The 16,356-nt window shown below is 43.0% G+C and overlaps 2 protein-coding genes across 2 annotated transcripts; one reads left to right on the top strand and one right to left on the bottom strand.

Moving 5' to 3' along the window:
* Window positions 1–213: 213 nt before the first annotated feature.
* si:ch211-157b11.8 (fibroleukin) lies at window positions 214–4,852 on the bottom strand. The gene is made up of 6 exons (XM_052077084.1): window positions 4,275–4,852; window positions 3,216–3,405; window positions 2,798–2,875; window positions 2,256–2,368; window positions 1,885–2,147; window positions 214–870 (listed from the first exon to the last, which is right to left on the bottom strand). Exons 1-6 carry the CDS (start codon window positions 4,536–4,538, stop codon window positions 528–530), a joined length of 1,251 nt encoding a protein of 416 aa, XP_051933044.1. The 5' UTR covers window positions 4,539–4,852; the 3' UTR covers window positions 214–527.
* Window positions 4,853–6,977: 2,125 nt separating this feature from the next.
* On the top strand, window positions 6,978–15,794 carry LOC127608159 (ras-related protein rab7-like). Its single transcript, XM_052077086.1, has 6 exons — window positions 6,978–7,316; window positions 10,743–10,806; window positions 11,625–11,751; window positions 11,861–12,079; window positions 13,554–13,682; window positions 14,629–15,794. Exons 2-6 carry the CDS (start codon window positions 10,754–10,756, stop codon window positions 14,722–14,724), a joined length of 624 nt encoding a protein of 207 aa, XP_051933046.1. The 5' UTR covers window positions 6,978–7,316; window positions 10,743–10,753; the 3' UTR covers window positions 14,725–15,794.
* The last annotated feature ends 562 nt before the right edge of the window (window positions 15,795–16,356 follow it).

Below are 16,356 nucleotides of genomic sequence, written 5' to 3' on the forward strand. Positions count from 1 at the left end.
CCAGGTTTTTATGATACAACATTTCAACATTTCATTGGCTTGTGACTGAAAAAATGTGTCTGTCGTTGGTGTCATTGCTGAGATGTGTGTTAACTGAGTTGCAGGCAGACCATAAAGGTCTATGAGCAAGGTTGCGGAATGTTTGTCGTCTCTGTGCTGCATAAATATTATGCTGTGAGAGGTGGATGCTAATTCAAGTACCACAGTGAGCTATTTTGAAGTTACATTCAGGAATTTATTTCCACTATCCAAGCATCATTCATGTATTTCTGTGACATACCATAACAGTGTTTTCTTTCCAAACAGAAAACTACATATACTATATACTGTATTTGTTTTTCTTAACCCAAAATTTTAACCCTTCCATTCGCCAATAACGATAACCTGTAACCTGATAACATGATACGCCGTCCATTGTAGTAACCGCTGTCACTGAAAGGGTTAAAATGGAACTAGCAAACAATTGTCAATGCAATTTTTGTTTCCACTGTGCAGCTCATTTTGAGCGTGACCATTTCCCCCCAACTTTACGATGAACCCGCAAAGTTCCGTGGTCTCATCTTCATCTCTACTTTCTTGAAGGAGTACCGTTCGCCAGTTCGTCCATCAGTCAGGATGTACCACGTCCCCCAGTAGATACCGTTCGTCACACCGCTGTAGCGGCCCCGGTAGTAGTGCCCGTTCAGGTTGGCGGCCAGGCAGGCATCAAACCACCAGCCCGCACCATAGTAGTGACCACAGTGTCCGGCAGCATAGCGGTCGTGATCTCTGTCAGTGGTGCTGAAAAATCTGCCGTCGTGGTTGTAACGTTTGCTGTAGCTCAATGCGTTGCCTGCATCGCCAGAATATTCACGGGATGTCAGGCGGTACCTGGAGGAAGCGGAGAACATGGACATTTTAAGGCGATTGTAGAGCTGTGTCAGATGTCCGAGGTATTCTTTTAACAATTTTAAGTTTCTTATTGTGGTTGTGTCAGTCACAGGCTGTGCGTTTGGTGCCTCCGGCAGGGACTCAACGGACTTGATCCACCTCTCAGTGTCACCGCTATCACACACAATTCTAGAAAACCATCAATAGAATTCTAAAATGCAATCTAAGAGCATGGAACTCTGCCACATACATCATTTGTGACAACTCAGGGTCAATATCGATCTAATAACGTGACAAAAACATAAACATTGCAAGTGAAGTTCTTCCTGCTCATCGAAAATGCTGATTATTCTACATACTGTAATAATGTGTGCAGATTATTTATATATGATATTGAACATCTTTTTGGAAGTGATTCCCAAATGATTCACAACTATTCAAATCAGTTCAGCAATTTAACACCGCTTGTGTCATCAGCAAATAGGACACATTTAAGTCATTTTGAGACGCAGCACATATTATTTTTATACAATATGAATAGTTTTGGGCCTAGCACATGCCCCTGGGGAACCCCCATGTGTGATCTTTAATTGTTTTGATTGTATGTTGTTGAATTGCACATACTGCTATCTGTTATCTAAGTAACATTTCATCCATTTATATGGAAAACTTCTTATGCCATAGCTCTCTTAATTCCATACCTCGGGGGCATCTGACATCAATTCAACATGAATATGACATCAAAATCTAATCTTCAACATTAAATTGATGTCACGTTACCGCTGGGTATGCCATATAGTTTAATCTATAAAATAAATCTAACATCCAGGTGCAGTGCAGCCAAGCAGAATAAAAACGTTAGAATACTATAAATTCATGGAGGAAATATCGGAAGTTGGGTTTAGGATTATGTCATTCTGCTTCGTGGTAATGAAGACACAAAGATGGGATCGGAATAATAACGTCCTTGTGAGTCTTAACTCGGAAGTTCCTCCAAAATCTGTTGTGCTTCACCTCTGCGCCTCTGCGGCTACTTTGAAGTTGTTGTAGGTGGCGTGGCGCCTCTGCTGGTGCCAGTCCTCCAGCTCTATACGAAGCTGATGTTGGCCGTTAGACGTGAGCGTGTGCAGTGCCGCGTTGCCCAGCCAGTGTTCCCCTTGCGGATTGCCAAAGCCTTCCCGGTATTCCTGCCATGTCCTGTTGAAGTCCACTGAGCCGTCCTGACGATTCTGGATCACAGTCCACCCGCCTCCCGTCGTCACCATGTCACATTTAGCCTGAGCCAAAACAAAGACTTTGATATTGCAAAGCACCGGGTCTAAAAGAAGCATGGTACAGCGGGGGGTCCGCGTGCGTGTTTAGTGGGGGCAGTAGTTGTGAAATACCTCCAGTACTGGTCTGCGCGGGTCAGGCTGAATGGTGTAGATACCGTTCTCTTTGATCCCCAGTCTGGAAATCTCTGCGCAGTCCTGAGGATGCAACCTTTCCAAAGGGGCGACTGACAAGCAGAGTTCAGTTTCATTCCGTGAATTTGTCAAACTATCACCGCAGTCAACGACAATACTCGCGTGACGCGAGGCTTTTGTCTATTCTGTAAATGTACGAGCAGACCTTTTGGTCAAATGAGTTTTTCTTTTCCTATCAGGCGTTTGTGAAGTGAGAGCTGCCCACTTTGGATTGAAATAGTAGCAAACATATCGTTAGCAAGGTTGCGTAAAACTGCAAATAACTTTGTAAAGTGGGCCAAGGATGAGCCTAATACTTTTTGGATGCAGGTGAGTTTCCATGTAATTGTTTTCGCTGTCTGATCCTGGTATCAATGGAATAGTCGATAAACCATAAGAGCCATCATTGCACCACCATAATTTTCACCACCAAAGTATTTGCATTTGAGTCTCAACTGTCAGTTGCGCTTTTAAGGTGTCACCTGTCGGAGGATAATGTGTAATGCTCTTCAGAAAAAGAAGCAAGTCATTCTCCTTCTCCCTTCCCACAGCTGCGGCTTCTGTCAAGGCAGAGACACATTCGGTTATCAGAACGCTGCTTCGCTCGTGTCCCGCGTGGAAAACGACCTTTGCGGCTCCTCGTTCTGTGCTAGCTCCTTTTTAAATGTTCCATCATGTCATGAGCCATAAAATGTGTGTCCTTGCACATGTGGGCATTTGTTTCCATTCTTCCCCACACGGTTAAATTATGATGCACTCACCTCCGACCAGCACTTAGCAGGCCTCACTGGGGTTCTGTTTATTCTGTGTATTGAGTGCACCAACATGTGTGTGTTTGTTCACCCATTTGTGCGTGTTGTAGAGGAGGGAGGAAGGCGCATATAAACGCACGGCGCTAACCCAGTCGTTTAGCCATGGCCCCCAGGGCTCGGCTGTGACAGTGGAGGTCACACTCTGTCAGCACGGCTGCCATTAGCGCCAGGATGGCCCCCAGAGAGTTGCTGTCCTGGCCAATCCAAGCTCCCCCTGTTTCCTGGACAGACAGCATGCAGCGCTGCAGCTGAACCAGTCGTTCCTTCACACCTTTGTCCTGCAAAGACAAAGTATATATAAATATATGTGTCAGTCATTAGGTGAATGTGTGAGCACGAAGTGGCATTCGAAACCCGCCGGCGAGTGTTTTGTGTCACTCTCAGACTCATCTCTTACACTTACATCAACTGTGTCATCTCTTATCCACCTGTTGTCGCCTGATCTCGGTACAAAGCAGACAATGAGGACATTTCTGAAGCACAACTACCGTATTGGCCCGAATATGAGCCGGCCCTGATTATAAGACGACCCTCTCTTTTTGAAGACTCAAGTTTGAAAAAACCCCACCAAATTAATTTTTATACAGAAAATAATTACAGTACTTCTGAAACAAATGATTCTAACCATATATTTGAGAGAAAAGGCATGTTATTTTGCCTCATTCAATTCTTAATATCTGAACATTTGAATATGTAAACTAAAGTGCAATCACATTCGTAAATGTAAATTATATCATAACTTCTCCTCAGCTGCTCTCTTGTATTGTTTTCTTCTTTTCTTTCTTACCGCTACTTTCTATGTTTCTTCTTCATGCTACCGCTATTTTTATTTTTATTCTTCGTGACAGGGGTTCACTTAGGCCTGGGGAATCAAGTTCAGCATTCGCTTCAATGATATCTGGCGCCATCTAGCGTCGTGAATGGGTATAATGTCTAGACCCCGAATATAAGACGACCCCCACTTTTTCAGTCTTATTTCAATGCAAAAAACACCGTCTTATATTCAGGCCAATACGGTAATTTTATACTTTCGCACCGCTCTTAGGTGCCATTACATTTCGTGGGCCTTCTGTCCTGTGAGAAAAGATTCGGCTGGTCTAGGACGCCATATCCAAGAACTCCAGGTCAAAGAGAAGCCGTCACTCACCTGCGGCTGAACCTGAGGGAAGTCCGGCCTGTTCTCCAACTTCCAAGGGGCATCGGAGATGGCCCGAAGCAAGACTCCCTTCCTGCAGACCCGCTGACCCTCACATGCGTCGGTCCCCATTCCGGTATCAGATGGGACGGGTGCCGCCACCAGATTGTCCCTGCAGGGAGGTTGTGTGCAGTCTGAAGATGCCTCACAGGAGAGCAACGCTCCCGCACATATTGACAAGAGAGCCAGCATGCCCAGTGAACCAAAAGGAATCATGAACAAATGGCGATGTTGCTTCTGGAGGTCCACGGTGATTGTGGTGTCTGTCCTGTTAGAGGTGTCTGTCCTGTTGCTCTTGATTTGGATGTGAAGCACTCTTGTCACATTTCAGGAAGTGGCTCTTGATATCGTGTTTGTTGGATGATCCTTTAATTTGAAATCGTTCTATTGTTGTCTTCCTGCGCCCCGTTTGCAACGAATGATTTTTGTCATCTCTCTTCGGTTCTTTTACTGCTCAGTGCATCTCAGTCTTGGTCATCCGCTTTCTCCCGCTGTCACCCTGCTTTGGCTCAGATTCCGCGATCGTTCCGCAGCACTCTTTGCTGCCTGGCACATTCATGCACCCACCCCCTGATAAACATGCGCACGCGCGCGCACACACACATACACATGCACGAGTATCCCAAAGAGTTGATCGTTTATGAACTTCTACATACACTGAAAAAAGTTGTACCGGTAATTGAATTTAGGCAATTTTATTTTGTTAAGAACTTGCAAAAAATAAAAAATGAAAACATCTGGATCCAGATACATTTTTAAGTCGATTATACACCTCCTTGTTGAAAAAAGGATCCGATGAATTTACTCACTTTTATTGCGTTAAGTGGTTGCACTTAATAAAATCATCTGGATCCAGATGTTTTTTAAGTAGACTACACACATCTACTTAAAGATCCAAAAGGGGCAGATAATGCCTTTTAAACATCCCCCCACCAATACGCTGACCTTTGAAGATTTTTCACTCTGTAGTCAAGTTTAACAACTACTACGGGATAAAGTATTTTAAAGCAGTCAAATGTTCTGCCTGTAATTCATATTATTCTTGCAAGCATTGAGGGAGCTTTTTGTGTTGTTTTAGTCATTTATGTTTTTTGATTCAGTGGTTACCAGGATTTTATCTCGCCACATATCAAAATCAGCTTCGGCCTGAAAAAAAAAAATCCAGATTGGTCAGGCCGTAGTTGGAAGTTATTTATTTTCACTGCTCCCATACTTGAAGCATGTCTTAGTGAAGCCCATCTGTACGGGAGATGAAGAAATGCAGCAGATGCTTCAAGAATGTGGCTTTATTAGCCTCGTCTTTTGTGGCATCTTCACACTCACCTTCTTTTGTGCAGTGTTTTGTTTATAAACGGAGTTCCAGGTGGTCATAAAGACAGCCTTGAATAGGTGGAGGGTAGGCAGGAATTTCCCCAAAACACCAAGTAGAGAGAGTTACAATGAGCTCTGCACACCCGCAAACGAAGTACACAAACAGTCGTGACAAACTAGCATTCAGCTGAAGAAAAAGTATCAGTCCTGTGATACAAAAAATATTCCTTAACACATGAAAAATACCGAGACCATCGTATCCATGCACACTTTTAAATCAAGTCATTGAACAAGGGTTGGATTTGTGACATCATTTGTAATGTGGGTTAATAGCCCAAATTTATATCAAATCTCTTTTTATATTTGATTAAGCCACGTGAATAGGTCTCTGATTTGCAGTCTCTGCTCTGATTGTTTTTGCTTCATGTTCTAGATTTAACCAGCATTTTTTTTCACCAGTTTCATTGCAGAAACAAGCAAGCCACTTTTTTTTAAAAGTGTAAGGCTGATCACTTTGCAGTAGCCTTTTCTTTGAAACATTTACAAATACACATTTTTTATTGTCACAGAAGACCGTCAGAGCGCTCCAAATGTTTAGTTTTATCATGAAAATTATGTATTAGGTAATGTAGGAAAGTACACAATCAAACCTATGGATTGAAGATGCTGCAATGAAAATATAGGTAAGCTAAGCAAGTGGACACTGCCGCCAAGTGGTAGTAGATGATCGTGCGTTATACACCCTGAATTGACGGCCAGCCAGTCGCAGGGCCTCCGAAGATTTGTATCACGTTATAATTCTACCCTTAAAAACTGCAACAGCCCTCAGTCTGATACACACGCAGTCCTACAATAAGTGGAGGGGGTCAACAAATTGGGAGGAGGCAATACAAAGTGCAGTCATGCGGTACTGATCGGATGGGTGGGGGGTCTAAATGCGACACTGGGTGTTAAATTCATAATCCCAAACTATTGCAAACATACTACGTTGTGATTTTCAGGCGTTTTAATAAACAAAACTCTGCATGACTTAACTAAATAGCGTTATTGTTTGAAATGAAGCATCAAAAAGCATTGTTGCAAAGACAAGACGGAATCATTGCACATGTATCGTCATGCGCCGTATTCTCGACCGCGCTGGAATTCTGACTTAATTTTGATTTCATTTTTTAATTTATATTTTTAATGATTTTTGAATAGGTACTCAAAATGCTATGTTTAATACTTTTCATGTTTCCCTTGCTATCTTCTATATATCCTGTATATCTATCTGTCTGTCTGTCTATCTGTCTGTCTGTTTGTCTGTCTGTCAAAAAAGCGTGTTCGCGTCACTGGCAGTGACGTCTTTGTGGGCGGGGTTTTGGAGGAGGAAGTGAAAGGGGAAGAGAAGATCAAGAGGGGAGCATATATTTAGCTTGCTGGTCGGCTAGCCTTCCGACAAAAGTGCCAAATTCGCCAAGTGAGGATTAGTTACCTTTTTCGTTTCTGATACATTTTGGGGTTTTTTTGTTGCCAAAAAGAGTTCGTTCTGTCACAACAACGACATCGAGTTTGGCAAGGATTTCGGTGCCGGTGAGCTCGCTGACGTAGCGCCGAGTTAGCTGTCAGTGATCAACAATAGCTAGCTCGTTAGCCAGCACATCCCAGCCGGTAAGAGGACAAATTCCGCGTAACAAGCAAAAAGTAAGTGTGGTCATTTTACAATTGTGTAATGTGGAGTCAAAAGAATTGTGATTACTCTGTTGGGACTAACCCGAATAGGTACCTGTTTGTGAAAAACAAGGCCGCCTCTGGGCCCCACTTCATCAAGAAAGACGGCAGGATTAAATCGAGCATTTTTCGAGATATTACACAGAATGTGAGGGATTCGTACAAGAAAAAAAATCAGTGCGTGTATGCGTGCTGGTACATTTCTTCGGATGTGATTTAACGCATTTTAAATCCAAGTATTAGAAACGGGCTTGATACTGTTGCCAGGAAGACTTTTTTGTGCCTGTCAGATTTATACTCGGACATGACTCACGGGGTTCACGTCGATACACGCCGCTCACTCTGTACTCGGTGACGTGAAGTTGCATAATAATTTACCAATCTGAAGGGCAACACCTGGCAACGTTCATGTTTTGATGCATAGAAGCATGTTCCTGTCATTTCAGCGCTGCGATTCAATTGACAGCACAAGAAGCTCACGTGGTGTGTTGGCTCGTTACTTGATGTGACTGCAGATTTCTCCGTTTGGATCAGGAAATGCTTTTCATTTGCCGTGATCGCTTTTTATACGATGCAGTAGCATAAAGATTTCGTGGGCTTGAATATCACATGCTGGTATAAATTACACAGTCAACGCTTGAGCTCTTGTTACACAGCAGATTGAAATATTTCTCCCAGTTTACCGGCGTGGTTGTCTAACATTTGCCCCCCCCCCCTCTCTAAGCTACCGTAGATAACAAAACAAAGTAAAGCACTCAAGCTTTTAACAACGGTGTCACATGGGGGGAAGATTACTGAAGAAGAATCTACATTAATGCTTGATGCAAATCCAATTTCCCTTAGGACATGAATAGAGTATCAATCATAAAATTTAAATTTCGTAAGTGGGATACAAATGTTAAAGAAGTTACGGTGGTGCCTTGAGATGCGAGTTACGTGACTGACCAGTTTTTCAAGATCGTGATTCTCGAATAAAAAAATATATATTTTTGGATAGAATAAACATATATTTGAACACAATAGGTTAGAGCATCACATCTATACAGATACTGACCGATTTTTTCAGGCCAATGCCAACATTTGGGAGAATGAAATACTGATAATCAACTTTATCCAACAATTTTTAAAAAGTAGAGGAAAAAAACACTTATTTTATGGTCCCTGAATGATTACAACAGTAAAGATATGAATTACAGGCAGACCATTTGACTCTCCTTTTTTTCAGGTCAAGTCAGCTTTTATTGTCAAATATGCTCTATGTGTAACATACAGCACAAATTACTTTCCTCTCTCATACTTTGTCCTTGAGTATTAATCTCACCTCATCTGTATTTATAGAGCACTTTAAAACAACCACCACTTTGTGTTGTGTTAAAAGAAAAAAAAATCTGGGTTCTGCTGATTTTCACAGAGCTAATATCAGCCACTTAAATCGGCTAGCTGATTTATCGGTCAGGCCCTAATAGTGCTTGTGGGCATATATTCTTTATCCCTTGCAAAAAAGTAACTACAGCCACTTACTGAGTGACTTAAGTTGTCAAGTACAATTTTGTCAGTATGTGCAAAATACAGCACAGATTAAATTATTTCCCTCTCAAACAGACAACAAGAGGAGCCGCTGGAGGTGCCCGCGCCGCCATCAAAAGAACAGTTTACATAAAATGACAAAATAATACAACACAGTACTAAAGACACATCGTGCAATCTTAACCACTTTTCCTGCATACACCTTGTGTTTGAAGCAGTTATAGATGAAAGAGGAGCAAATCCAAGTGTCTTTTTCACCAGTGGGTCAAAGACGTCATGCTCAAAATGTGCACACGTCTGCTACAAGCTAAGTTTGAAAGCAACAAGAAGCTGTAGCGTCCATTAACGACAAAGAGATTGGCTCACATCTCCTGTCCCGTGTAAATCCGCTTCAATTCCAAGCCGCGACTCCCAGTTCCACATACACATCGGCGTCTTGGAGTAGATTAAAAAAGTCAATCAAGAAGGTACAAGTATTTCGTTTTCCATTCATCTTTATGAATGATGAATGATTTTAACACTGAAGTGGAAGGAAAAAAACGAAATCAGTCAACCTCGGCCTGAAAGCCGCGCATATCGCTGAGATCAATTTCAAGATAAGAAAAGGAATTTCCAATACAATGCATCTTTATCTGTATAGCGCTTTCACAACAGCTGCAGCCCTAACAAAGCGCTTTAGGATGTTTAACATAATAATACAACTGAACACACAACATATAACTTTGACAACAATACAATCGGAACAACTGTTCCTGTTGTTCGAAGAGGTTGCAGATGAAAAAGGAGAGAATCAAAGTCTCCTTTCAAGTGCGGTTCAGAGATGTCCTGATCACAGCGTCACACACGTCCGCTATGAGCTAATTATGAAAGTAAACAAGCTGTAGCGTCCATTGACGAACACAGAAATCGGTTCCATTCTCCTGTGACAATTCCAAGTGCAGACACTCTGTTGACTTCCAAATACACGTCCGCGCTGACGCTCATCGTCAGCGTCACCAACCATCCATCCAGGCGCTCCAACGCAGGCTGTCGGGCATGACCGACATCTCCATTGAACAAAATGGAGCTCTGAAAAAACAATGCTGCCCATTACAGGGACAAAAGCACAAGCGGCGACTGTCAAATACCCCCCCCCCCCCTCCCCCAATCAAAATCAGCCCTGGCACACGCAACCTGCCGAGAAGGCGCACAGAATTTTTCTCCTTTGAAAAATGTCACGGCCAAAACACTCCGAACAGTCCACAATGGGTCCACACGAGGGACAACAAACGCCATCTTACAAAAACAAAGATTTGAACTGATTGCTTTTCCGGCAAAGTAAATATTCTTGTGTTGGGACTAAAGATTAACTGCCGGCGAGGAATGTGAGGTGAATGCTGCAATCTCAATGAGAGATGAAAGCTATTTCATTTCAGTGTTTATCAGACTCAATTTTACTCTGTTCTGTAGGTATTTATAAAAAGAAGTAAAGTGCAGCTTGCCTAATGCCCAACTGCCATTTCTTACACAAGTATTGCAGGACTACTGAGACGATTTCTGTTGGTTTTACCGGTGGTTTGGCAGCATGCATGCTTGGATGCCCAAATATTCCTCACACAATTTTTTTTTTGCATTGTCGTAGTTTCAATCGGTAGACAGAATTATGACATGTACGGTAGTTGTGACTTGTGAGAGAAGAGGAGTGATGTGTTCCTCGTGATTTGTCCCACGACTTATAAGCACATGACTGCTTTTCATAGCTGATTGGTCCAGCTTTCTCTCTCTCTTTCTCTCACATTTAAACATCTTTTCTGTTAACATGATTCTGTTAACATGATCCCACCCCCACCCCGAGAGATCATGGCAAACCTTCTTTTCCTTTGTTTGATATAGCGCTGTGAAGAATGACCTCCAGGAAGAAAGTTCTCTTGAAAGTCATCATCCTTGGAGATTCTGGGTTAGTGGTACTTTTCTTATTTTATTGTTTTAGTTTGCTCATCGCATCCTTTTATGGATGCGTTTAATAATGACATAAGATGCCCTCTGGTAGTTCCGGTCAAAGCGGCTGATTCTAGCGCTGATGACGTTGGCAGAAATCATTAGCAATTGGGGAGATACGTTAATTGTATATCCGTTCAATACGGTCATTCAATAGCTCTTCTTATCTTTAAGTAATGCATCTTCATTTTTACAAGCAGTGCTTTGGTGAGCGCTGCTACTTGCGCGGAGCAACTGACAAAGTTTCCACACAATCTAAAGTCACGGTTTGTTTCAAATAGTAAATGGGCCGTCACTGAAACAGTGTTTTTCTACCTCGGGTACTCAAAGCGCGTTACACTCATTCACCTACTGATGACGCAGCATTAGGACACTTTGGCACGGACGTCGCAATGGCCAAGGATTGAACCTCCAACCTCTGGGTTGGGGAAATGACCACTGAGCTGTAAAAAAAAAAAAAATGAAACATAGGGCAACCTAAATGTGACAGAAATCAGAAATTTTGTCAACTTTGCCCAAACCTAGTTGATAAGACACGCCCTTCCTTACCTGCAGCGAGGTTAAAGGTCGTACGGGCAAAGTATCGACAAATTACATGTTTGTGAATGGCACAAAAATCAGAATGTCATGTTGTTTTGATAGCTTTGTCGAAGCACCTTTAGCTTTCATGACATCATTGGGTGTTATTTGAGGACGAAGTCTGTCAACGTGGCACATTTTGATTGGACCCCAATTGAGCAGCGTGTGCTACCACGCTTGTCTTTTGTGTCCCACCAGCGTTGGAAAGACGTCACTCATGAACCAGTATGTGAACAAAAAGTTCAGTAACCAGTACAAAGCTACAATAGGCGCCGACTTTCTGACCAAGGAGGTGATGGTGGATGACCGGCTCGTTACCATGCAGGTTTGTCACAGCTAAACGTTTCATTCCTGTCAACCTTGTCATCTCATCCCCGCAGTTAGCAGTAGAAGTCACGCTTTTATTTATTTGTTGAATCCATTTGGCTCTTTAGATCTGGGACACGGCAGGCCAGGAGAGGTTCCAGTCGTTGGGTGTGGCATTCTACCGCGGAGCAGATTGCTGCGTGTTGGTGTTTGACGTGACCGCACCCAACACCTTCAAAACTCTGGACAGCTGGAGAGATGAGTTCCTGATCCAAGCCAGCCCTCGAGACCCCGAGAACTTCCCATTTGTGGTGCTCGGCAATAAGATCGACTTGGAGAACAGACAGGTAGGCGGGCATAAGGGATGATGGCAACTCCCTCATTGTTGGTCAAAAATATAGTACAGTCAAACCTCGGTTTTCGAACGTCTCTGTTCTCGACCAAATCGGTTTTCGACCAAAGGTTTTGAGTTTTTTTATGCCTTGGATTACGACAGAAAATCGGTTCTCGACCAAACTGAGCGCACTTGAATGCACCACTTGACTCCTCTCGCCTTCCTTACACGAGGAAGTGATGCTTCCTCGGGTAGACGAAAAAGTGACGCTTCCTCATGTAGCGTTTCATTGTGAGCAGACGTGTTCAATAAAGATTTTTTTTTAAAAGAGCGTGGTTTTGGTTTTCGAACAAATTGGTTTTCGAACAGCCTTCTGGAACGGATTATGCTTGAAAACCGAGGTATGACTGTACAGTCAAACCTCCGTTTTCGAACGTCTCTGTTCTCCACCAAATCAGTTTTAGACCCAAAATTGTGCGTTTTTTTTATGCCTCGGATAGCGAACGAAAATCTGTCCTCGACCAAACCGAGCGGACTTGAATGCGCCACTTGACTCCTCTCGTCTTCCTTACCTGAGAAAGTGACGCTTCCTCGTGTAGCGTTCCATTGTGAGCAGACGTTTTCAATAAAGATTTATTTTTTAAAAAGAGCGTGGTTTCATTTTTCAAACAAATCGGTTTTCGAACAGCCTTCTGGAATGGATTTTGGTTGATAACCAAGGTATGACTGTACAGGTACAAATGCACAAAATTTGGGAATGTTTTGTTTTAATCGATGAGAATAAACTAGATTTTTTTAACTGTATTGTTTTGCATGCATATTTGTTGCGGCAAAACATGTTTCCCTGTCTGATTATCATTGACAAAATCAACCATCTTAACTTATTATGGAATTCAGCACACATTTGGTGTGAAACTGTTCCACTACCTTTTGCAACCCGACTGCTGCATCACACCCAAGTATGAGAAAGTTGTGCAAGTGCGCCGGCATTTACAAAGAGACACTCGGCCCTTGAAGACCTGCTGAATGTAAAACGCTTCCTGCTGTTAAGGTTAGCTGTTGAAACATCACTTGGTGAGTTGACATCCTTGAAATCAAGCTTAAGAGTAAATATTGGACTTGGGAGCCACCACGAGGCTGTAAACACGCTGTCCTAACTGGCAAAACGGCCAGTTCAGCTGTGTAGTAGTTCACACGCCTGATTTCAGTGGATTCTGACATTTTTCAGTTCCCACGCAAAGGTGGTGAGTAATTGTGATGGACTGCCGACCAATCCCGGGGGTGTGTAGTCATGTCGACTGGGATCGGCAGCCCTCGACGGGATAGACGGTTTAGAAAATGGAAGGATGTGTGACCACAGTGTGAAAGGGGCTTAAGGATTAACAGTGGAACAGGTTTTGCCGTGCTTTGAGCTGCTTTTGACCCCCTTTTTTCTATGTAATTATTACCCTCGCTTGAATGTCTGTCTTGTTCTCGTCGACTCGCAGGTAACCACCAAAAGGGCTCAGGCTTGGTGCCAGAGTAAGAACAACATTCCCTACTTTGAGACCAGCGCCAAAGAAGCCATCAACGTAGAGCAGGCTTTCCAGACTATCGCACGCAACGCCCTCAAACAGGTGGGTGGCGGCAGCGACACGTTGCTGCACGACGTATTATTTGTAGCACCGTCGCGTGGGCTTTTTATTTCACATATTTTTTTTCATTGCACTGTAGCAGCTTCACGCATGAGCAGAGCCAGCGGTGGGCCTTGAAATTTCGTCATCCGTTTTGCAGGGTATAATTTACCGGCGGCCGACAAAGTTGTCATCCATGTTTAACTTAAATGGCTGGCATGAGTCCTAAGTTCTTGGCTGCAAGGTAGCGTATGTCATGCTGGTTGTGTGGTATTGTTGTCTTGGTGTCGGACTATTTTTCTCGGACAAGCACTGTGCTGTTAGTTTTTTTTTACAAGAATGTACTGTCACAGTGCATCCCAAATAATGAACCTATTTTCACAAAGATGTAGAAAGTGTTGGTCATCTGTTTACAAGTAACCTGGAGTCATCTCAAGAAATTATCAAATCAAGTACAGGCGCCTGAATTTTTTATTATTATTTCAGTTATAAGCCGTCGCTTGTTTTTTGTTGTTGTTAGGGGTGGGGAAAAGGGTGTGTGTTGCTGGCCAAAATTTGATTTGCAAGCGAGATTCAGGGTGCTCAAGATGGGGAAAAAAGAAAAAAAAACATTTATTGAACAGTACTGACAGTCCAACTAATTAAAAATCTTCCCAAGGAGTATGGACACTCATACGGAACACAAAACAACCAACCCAACTGATGTCGCTCACTAGGCCACGGCCCTTAAAGCAGAAGCAAAGTCCAACATTCTTTGTTCGATGTGTCTCCGCTATTCTGAATACGGCATTCTACTCTCATCGGGTAAAGGCCAATCACGCTTCACCTGTCTTCTGAGTCCGGACATGTGACAATTGCAGACTGAGCTCTTCCGCACTGTGATGTCATTTTCGGTTAAAAATGGGCGTGACTACCACGACTGGTGACATATCTCGTTTCTCTCTGGTAGGAGAGCGAGGTGGAGCCGTATAACGACTTCCCCGAGCCCATAAAACTGGACCGTAACGACAGACCGAAGTCGCCCGGCGCAGGTGGCTGCTGCTGAGGGACGACCCGGAACATCTCCTCTTGGCTTTCGGCGGATGAGTCACACCTGCACCTCGCTCCCAGGGAACTCCCGTTCCCTGCAAGTCTTCCTCCTTCATTTCATCCTCCTCACGCAATAAGAAGCCACTCACGGATGTACCGCCTCCCCTCTCTCACGTGAAATCAAACGTATTCTGATAAACTTGGTGTCCGAAGAGCACACAGGAGGAGAACGGACCCCCCCCCCCCCCCCCCCCCCCATCCCATCCCCAGCACTCCGCGGTGAGCCATCAACTTGTTGAACGGGATGACGGCACCATGTTGAAACCAATTGGGAGCGTAAACTGGACCGGTTGATGCTTAGTAATGTGTGATGTTGGCTAAGCTCAGCATCCCAAGAAGCCTTTTAGCTTTTTTTTCTGTTCTCTTTCCATTGCCTGTCAAAAGTAATCGTCTTGAACTATATGTCTTACTTATCTACCTGTATATATAAATTACATATATATTTGAATTGGTGGATATTACATCTCAAGCCAATCAAGAACACTTTTTTTTTTTTTGCACTTTCTTGCCTTTATATGTTCTAAATGTAGAGGGATGACTGATTTTGGGCAACATCTGCCACTAAATGAATACATGCCTTTCCTGTGAGGGTAATATATAGATATATTTCTTTTCACTTTTCCTTGTTAAAATTCCCCCGTTGAACACGTTGATTGTATGGCCTCCTTCAGTATCGACTTTTAACTGCTTCTCACTTCTGCAAGTAAGACATTGATTGGACCGCTCCTTTCACCGCTCTTTGTGTTCATCTTTCAATGCTACCAAATTCCTAAATATGCGCCACCCACACTTTTGCTCTTCTCACTTATCTGCTTGTAGCTCAGGTCGGCCAAGTACTAAATATTTTTAATGGATTGTGTGTTACAGTGTGTAGACAAGTCAAATGGCTGATGGATGGAAACCTAAGTGACAACAAAATATCCATCTTTCTGCCATGGTATTATTCCTTCTTGTAGAAACAAAATCACTGCAATGCCAATAATGTTGTCAATGGGAATTTGAACATCAAATAAAACTCTTGAATATTATCGATTCTTCGTCTGGCTTAACAGATTCTCACCTGGTTTAAGGATTTCTCCACAACTTACACTGTAACACTATATACGGCACTCAATGGAGGGTCTGAAATATTTGGATAACATTTAGTTACAGAAAATGAAAAATGGTTGAAGTACTGGACCCCAAAAAAGTATTTTTTTTCAAAGCTGTATCCAAAATATCGATGTACTGGACTTGATGTATAGAGAGCCAGGGACCCTCGTAAATAGTACAGTATTTCATTGCGTCATTAAGTCCTACTTACATCATCACCTTCATTAGCCAAGCAGCAAGACAAGTTGTCTGCTTTAAAATAACTGAAGACGGCGACAGGATTTGAGAAAGCTCTGAAGTGCACAAAGTGCTGAATGACGGGCGTGCCTGTCTAAACTACTCAAAATGCAACAGTAAATTCATAATTACATTAAATATATACATGTAGCACCTTCTGGAGGCTTTCCATTCATTTTTTAATCGAGTTATCTTCACGAGGGTCACGGGCATGCTTGGAGCCTATCCCAGCTGTCTTCGGGATACTGTACACTCTTAA

Source organism: Hippocampus zosterae, chromosome 9, assembly GCF_025434085.1.
Source record: "Hippocampus zosterae strain Florida chromosome 9, ASM2543408v3, whole genome shotgun sequence".
NCBI lineage: Eukaryota > Metazoa > Chordata > Actinopteri > Syngnathiformes > Syngnathidae > Hippocampus > Hippocampus zosterae.